The sequence below is a fragment of the Bubalus kerabau genome, chromosome 17 (genome assembly GCF_029407905.1).
Source record: "Bubalus kerabau isolate K-KA32 ecotype Philippines breed swamp buffalo chromosome 17, PCC_UOA_SB_1v2, whole genome shotgun sequence".
In the NCBI taxonomy this organism is placed as follows: domain Eukaryota; kingdom Metazoa; phylum Chordata; class Mammalia; order Artiodactyla; family Bovidae; genus Bubalus; species Bubalus kerabau.
In genome coordinates this window covers 60,364,996-60,372,222 of record NC_073640.1, presented here as the reverse complement: position 1 = coordinate 60,372,222, position 7,227 = coordinate 60,364,996, and the positions used below count along the sequence as shown (strand labels likewise).

The window sequence follows — 7,227 nt, the reverse complement described above, 5'->3', positions numbered from 1 at the left end:
AACATAATTAGCAAAGATGAATGTACAAGGAAGCGCAACCCAGCATTATTACAATTAAAACTATCCAAACATACTCTAATTTGAAACAGATTGCATAAATCATGATACAACTATAATATGGAATATTATTTTGCAACCCTTAAGAAGGTAGGGGAACCCATCTAAATATACTAAGAGGAAAAAAATCTTAAAGGTAATTTATAAAGAAAGGTGATATTAAGTAGATAATGTTAGTACAGACACTTTTTGTTATAAATACAGAGTATGTATAGAAATCTGGGTATAATATGAAAACACAGATGATATTGATAACAGTAAGCACTTATCAAGTTAGGAAAGAGCCTCTTCTTTTTAATTCATACCCTATATGAGGGTTAAATTAAAAAGAATCTGCCTGTAATTCAGGAGACCTGAGTTCGACGCCTAGGTCGGGAAGATCCCTGGAGAAAGGAATGGCAACCCACCGCAGTACCCTTGCCTGGAAAATCCCATGGACAGAGGAGCCTGGCGGGGGCTACAGTCCATGGGGTGGCAAAGAGTCAGACACGACTGAGCGACTAACACTATATGAGGTTGGGAATGGGTTCAGGTTCAAAGACGACTGCGTTCCAGCCTGAACGAATTCTCCCAAACTGGTGAGAATTAGGGTATAGCGTCTAGGGCATCCCTGAGAGGGAATGGGGGCAAGAAAATGGCCCCAGAGGAGGGCCCAGCCAGAGCCCATTTCCTGAGCCCCGCTGCCCCCTGAACTCCGCCCCCAGCCCTTGGGGCTGGAGCGTCTGGGTCCTCCCTTGGCAGCTGCACCCGGGATGCCGGCCCGAAGGTGCGGGGGTGAGAGGGTGGAGAGAGCCGAGTGCAAGCGCCTGGGCTGCCGCGGGGGTTCGAGATAACCGCGAAAGCTGTAGGGGGCGTCCCAGAGCCGGCCCCACCTGCACCCCAGGGCGCCGAGGGCGGGGGCGGGGTCGGACTCGGTATAAGACAGCCGCCGTGCGCCGGGCTGGAGACTCCTGGCTCCCAAGCGAGTCTGGCGCCCGGGTCGGATCTGACCTCCCTGAGCTGAGAAGGGGCTTCATCTACGGTAGGGGGAGACGGGGGAGAGGGGGCGGATGAGGCTGGCTGGACCCCTGACTCCTGTTCCTGAGGGGAGGGGGCAGAGGAAAGCCTGGACGCCTGGTTCTGACGAGGGGCTGGAGGTCTGGAATTTGAGGTCTCAGGGGAAAAGGAACTAGGAATACAGATTGATGGATGGGGAGGGATGGGAGCCCAGATTCCTGGGGCCCCAGAGGAAGGGCGTCTGGGGGCCTGGAGTCCTGGGTCAGAAGGAGGAGGGGCTGGGGGTCCAGACTCCTGGGTCTGAGGGAGGAGGGGCTGGGGGCCAGGACTCCTGCTTCCCCAACTCTGTCTTTCTTAGCCGCACCAGAAGAGACACCTCCCTGCCTGGCAGCCCCTGAGAGGCTCAGAGGGGTCACCATGACGACACCCTTGGTGATCCTGCTGCTGACCTTCGCCCTCGGATCTGATGCACAGGAAGGTGGGGACCAGCCTGGGAGTTGGGGTGGGGGCTGCCCTCACCCCCAACCTCCCATCTTCAGCCCCGTTGACCCTCCTCAGGGGCTCCTCTCTCCAGGGTGTGCCTGCTCAGGGCCTCCCCTGGCTCCAGCAGCTTCCTCCTTTGGAAGACAAGACTCCTCTGCCTTCTGCCTCCTTCCTTCCTGCTTCCTTCTGCCTCCCGGGGTCTCTGTGCCCCCCAAACCCTGTCTCCGCACGCAGCGTCTCTCCCATCAGTTTTGGCGGTGGCCCCCCAGACAAGATGCTCCTCCTGGGTTTCTGAGCGGGCTGCCTCTGTCTCTCTCTGTCTCCATCTCTTGCTCTTTCTGCACTTTTCTCCTTTTCTGCCTGTCTCCTTGTCTGTCTGTCTGTCTCCATCTGTCTCCAAATCCCTCAGCAGCTGACTCAGTCTTCCTCTGAGGCTTGCTACCCACTTGTTCCTCCATGTCTCTGTCCAGACCAGGGCAACAAGAATGGGGAGAAGATTATTGATGGAGTCCCGTGTCCCAGAGGCTCCCAGCCCTGGCAGGTGGCCCTGCTCAAGGGCAGTCAGCTCCACTGCGGAGGCGTGCTGCTCAACGAGCAGTGGGTGCTCACTGCTGCCCACTGCAAGATGAAGTACGTGCAAGCACTTCCAGCCCTTCCTCTGGGTCCCTGTCCCCCTCTCTCTCTAGGTTCCCATCCCCCTCTCTCTCTGGGTCCCTGTCCCCCTCTCTCTCTGGGTTCCCATCCCCCTCTCTCTCTGGGTCCCTGTCCCCCTCTCTCTGGTCCCTGTCCCCCTCTCTCTGGTCCCTGTCCCCCTCTCTCTGGGTCCCTGCCCCCCCCCCCCCCGTTTCACTCACAGCATTTCTCTGAACACTGTTGCCTCCTGCAGTGAGTACAACGTGCACATGGGCAGTGATCGGCTGGTGGGCGGCCAGAAGATCAAGGCCACGCGGTCCTTCCGCCACCCAGGATACTCCACACAGACCCACGCCAATGACCTCATGCTGGTGAAACTGAATGGCCGGGCCAAGCTGTCGTCCAGTGTGAAGAAAGTCAACCTGCCTTCCCGCTGTGACCCCCCCGGGACCATGTGCACTGTTTCTGGCTGGGGCACCACCACCAGTCCTGATGGTGAGGCTGCCTGGGAGACCCAGGGGCCCCAGACCCTGACCCTTCCTCCCCCAGACCCAGGACATCAGGAGTCAGCCCCTTTTTCATAATCTGAATGTGGAGTACCTCCCCCCATCCCTCCTCCCCTCGTCCTTCAGGGTCTAGAATCCTGAACCCCCATCCTCTCCCCATCTGGACCCCAGCCCTCTGACTGACACCCCTCCCCATCCCACAGTGACCTTTCCAGCAGAGCTCATGTGCACAGATGTCAAGCTCATCTCCCCACAAGACTGCAGGAAGGTTTACAAGGACTTGCTGGGAGACTCCATGCTCTGTGCTGGCATCCCTAACTCCAGAACCAACGCCTGCAACGTGAGACCCCCCTCCTCTCCCGCCCAGGGTCCCCGGCTGCTTCATCTGAGCACAGAGCCCCGGTTGTCCCCCTTCACCCAGAATCTCTGCACCTGACCTTGGTGCGGAGCCTTCCCTATCACCCCCGCACCCCCCGCCCCAGGCTCAGCTTTCCTAGCTCTTGCTACCCCATTCTCTGCTCACGTCAGTAGTGGGAGCCCAGTGTGGGCTGATGTGACCCTGAGGATGAGGCAGAAAAATGAACAGGAGGGTCTGAGGATGGGGAACCTGGGGGCTAAAGGGTAGGCATGTGTGGGCTTGGCTTCAAACACAAACTGTATTGATTTTTTAATTGACATCTTTGTTGAGTATCGCAACCCATGAACACAGTGCTGGTGAAACGTCATTCAGTCGTGTCTGACTCTTTGCAGCTCCATGGACTGTAACCCACGAGGCTCCTCTGTCCATGGGATTCTCCAGGCAAGATCACTGGAGTGGGTTGCCATTTTCTTGTCATAGGAATCTTCCTGACCCAGGGATCAAACCTAGGTGTCCTGCATTGCATGCGGATTCTTTACCAACTGAGTCACCAGTGAAGCCCCCAAGCACAAACTTTACAGGGGAAGAGGTGCCTAAAAAACTCAATAATCAAGATAAATCACATTCTAATGCAATATTTTTTGTCAATTCATGCAAAAGTCCATGATGAACAAAATATCATAATTTTCAATACAGAGGCCTCAGTCTTACTGAATTTCTCATCTACTTCAGGCTTCAATGAGTCTCAGCACAGCCTGGTACCTGACCTGACCCTTCATCTAAAATTGGGATACAGTGTTCATCATGAACTTTTTCATATTAAATTCAATTTTTAAGGTATTGCATTAAATGGTATTTATTGCATTACTGAGATTGTGTGCTTGAAGTTAAGGTCTTACTCCCCTCCCTTGGGACCCAGTCTTAAGCCAAGAATTCTCTCTCCCCTCTTCTTTGTAACCCCCTCTCTGTGATAGCTCAGTTGGTAAAGAATCCACCTATAATGCAGGAGACCCCAGTTCGATCCCTGGGTTGGGAAGATCCACTGGAGAAGCGATAGGCTACCCACTCCAGTGTTCTTGGGCTTGCCTGGTGTCCCAGCTGGTAAAGAATCTGCCTGCAGAGCGGGAGACCTAGGTTCAATCCCTGGGTTGGGAAGATCCCCTGGAGAAGGAAAGGCTTCCCACTCCAGTATTCTGACCTGGAGAATTCCATGGACTATATCCATGGGTTCGCAAAGAGTCGGACACAGCTGAGCGACTTTCACTTTCACTCTGTCTCTGAACACCATCTTTCCACATCTCTCTTTTCACTGAATTTCATTTCATTCTTTCCATCTGTGTTGCCCCCATCACCCTCACTGGCAACCTCTTCTTCATCCTTTGCTATACCTCTCTTCCTTTTTTTCCTCTTCATTGTCCCACAGCATGTGGGATGTTAGTTCCCTGAGCGCCCATGTCCCCCCACATTGGAAGGTGGATTCTTAGCCACTCGACCACCATGGAAGTCCCCTCCGTTCCTTTTCTCTGTGACTCTTTGCCTTTCCTTGTCTCTCCCCATACCTCCCCACTCCTTTGCCTGTCATCTGCACCCTCAGCTGTCAGGAATGGGGGGACCATATGTGTGAGGGATGGGGTGATGATACAGGAATATGTGTCCCAAAGAGTAAGGCATCCTCTTCCTCCCCTAGTGACAGCCAGCTTCTTGAATGTGCGAGTCGTACCGTGACACAGGGTCCCACACTCGGGAGAGTCCCACGCTTGGTTTAATACATGCCTGTTGCTGTTTTGAAATTCTTAATACTTTTTGAGCTATGGAGCCCACATTTTCTTTCTTTCTTTCTTTCTTTTTTTTTTTTTTTTTTTTTTTTTTGGCAATGCCAAGTCACTTGGGAGATCTTAGTTCTCTCATTAGAGCTCAAACCCAGGCCACGGCAGTGAAAGTGCCAAGTCCTAACAAATGGACCGCCAGGGAATTCTTTGTATTTCCATTTTGCACTGGGCCTTCTGAATTATGTCATCAGTTTGGCCCCTGGGTTCCAGGGCCACCCCGTCCCCCTTTCGCACATCTATCCATCCCCTGGAGACATTACACCTCCCTCCCTTGGCTTGGTGCCAGAATCCCGAAAGACGTGGAAGAAACGGGGCTTTGACCGCCAGAAGCCCCGCCCCTTCCCTGTGATTGGGCCCATGGGCTGGGGCTCAAGCCAATGTCTTTAGAGAATGTGGTTTATCTTCTCCACGATGGCCTTAATTTCTGCTCTTCCATTGGTCCCCAGAAACAATGACTCTCTCCCCATTGGCCGTGGTGGAAATCCAGGGTCCGCCTGACAAAGACTGACAACTGAGGCGGAGGCAGGAGCTTCCCTGTGAAGCTGAAGCTAATTTGCTTTATCCCTTCCAGGGTGACTCAGGGGGACCACTTATGTGCAAAGGTACCTTGCAAGGCGTGGTGTCCTGGGGAAGTTTCCCTTGCGGCCAACCCAACGACCCAGGTGTCTATACCCAAATCTGCAAGTATGTCAAGTGGATAACAGAGACCATAAGAAGATACCGCTAATCTCTCCACTCCCATCTCTCCATCCCTACGCCCTGGAGCAGGAAATTTACAGAAATAAGGAGCTCAGTGACCTACAGTCTTACTTGACTTTATCTTTCCTCAGAGGCATCTCAAAACCTCAACAATATGTGTGTAAGCCAATCAAATCAGTAAGGACCTAAAAACCAAACAAATACAAAAACCTTGATGTTGGTAAGGATGTAGTGAGACCAGCCCTCTCTGCCACTGAAACTGTAAATTCATACAGTTTTTATGGAAGGTGATTTGGCAGTGTGAGTGGGGACATTTGTTTTATCCTCCACCTTTGACCTAGTGATTCTAGTTGTCTACTAAAAAAAAAAAAAGTCCAAAATGTGGAGCAAAGTTGGAATTTATCACAATGTTATTTTTCATAACAAAATAGTGGAAACACAGAAGGTGTCTAGAAACAGCGGATTGTTCAAACGGTAGGCTGGTTTGAGGCAAGGATATTCTGAAGCTGTTAAGAATAATTATGCAGAATTCTTAGTATCATGTGAGGATGTTTATGCTATGTGATGTTAAATGAAGGAAGGAATCTACAGAAATATATGTGTGTGTGGTTCTCACTATGTAAAATGAAAATATTCACAAAATTAAACCTGAAGGACGTGTACCAACCTGCACACGGTGGTAGTCACGGGGCGCCTGCTTCCTTCCATTTACTTTTCTGTGGGTGTGCACTTTAATAGCCTGAAAAACAAAGGTGGAGAAGCTCTGGAGCTCCAAAGTGGAGGAGAAGACACCCTGAAGAGAGGGAGACGGGAAAGAAAAATGTATCTGATGTTTGGTCCCTTGTCCTGCCTCCCTGCCCAGTGGCATATTTTTCTCCATTTTCCAGGTCTCAGTTTTCCTCATCTGTAAAATGGGAGAGAGAAAGAACAATAAGGCAGAGAGAGTAAATGGGTGGTGTTAGAGAATATGCAACTTCATCAGGGTGTAGAGGGATGTGAAAGTGTTTCTAGGCATTCCACAGGTGATGTATTAGGAGAACGAGGTGGAAACAGAAGGTTGGCAGGAAGACAGGGCCCCTGGGTCACCCAAGGGGCTGTGTGACTGAAAATGAACACCCAGCCTCCAGGGTGTCAGGGGAGATGGGGGGCTGGGAACCTGGGTAGGTGGGCTCCTATCCTCAAGAAGGGGCCTCACGAAGGGAGGAGGGAGAAGCCCCAGTGACTCAGCCTGGCCACACCCCTGCTGCTGCCATCAGAGGCTCCCCGGGGAGTCACACATCAGAAGCTGCTGACAAAGGGATCCTCTCCTGCCAGTCTTTCCAGTTGCTCCTCCAGAACTCCCTCCCAGTCAACATTCTCCTCTTGTGGAAGCTCCACCAACTTTCCTTCTCTCCTCGCCTCTCACTCTCCCACCCCTCCGAGTATTGCAGGAATTCCACTGTCCCTGCAGAATGTCTTAACTTCCTCTGGCGTTCCAGCGCAAAGCCCCCTCCTCCCTCAGACCAGAGTCCAGACACCCAATCTCTTCCGGCCTCTGAATCTGTGTCAGGTTTCAGTTCAGTTCGGTTCAGTTGCTCAGTCATGTCCGACTCTGTGCAATCCCATGGACTACAGCACACCAGGCATCCCTGTCCATCACCAACTCCCAGAGTTTACTCAAACTCAT

The 7,227-nt window shown here is 52.2% G+C and overlaps 1 protein-coding gene across 2 annotated transcripts; it reads left to right on the top strand.

Annotated features, from left to right (window-relative positions):
* The first annotated feature begins 977 nt into the window (after positions 1 to 977).
* On the top strand, positions 978 to 6,220 carry KLK7 (kallikrein related peptidase 7). 2 transcript variants are annotated; one of them, XM_055553013.1, is made up of 6 exons: positions 978 to 1,078; positions 1,412 to 1,531; positions 2,007 to 2,166; positions 2,423 to 2,664; positions 2,879 to 3,015; positions 5,434 to 6,220. In XM_055553013.1, exons 2-6 carry the CDS (start codon positions 1,471 to 1,473, stop codon positions 5,587 to 5,589), a joined length of 756 nt encoding a protein of 251 aa, XP_055408988.1. In that variant the 5' UTR covers positions 978 to 1,078; positions 1,412 to 1,470; the 3' UTR covers positions 5,590 to 6,220. The 2 variants fall into 2 exon arrangements, with proteins under 2 accessions (XP_055408988.1, XP_055408989.1); XM_055553014.1 differs by having other exon boundaries at positions 1,017 to 1,078; positions 1,421 to 1,531.
* The last annotated feature ends 1,007 nt before the right edge of the window (positions 6,221 to 7,227 follow it).

Excerpts from the sequence above, each read along its gene's own strand:
- KLK7 (XM_055553013.1), top strand. The coding sequence starts at position 1,471 with ATGACGACACCCTTGGTGATCCTGCTGCTGACCTTCGCCCTCGGATCT. Across the intron at positions 1,532-2,006 it reads CGGATCTGATGCACAGGAAG|ACCAGGGCAACAAGAATGGG; the intron begins GTGGGGACCAGC and ends GTCTCTGTCCAG. Across the intron at positions 2,665-2,878 it reads CACCACCACCAGTCCTGATG|TGACCTTTCCAGCAGAGCTC; the intron begins GTGAGGCTGCCT and ends CCCATCCCACAG.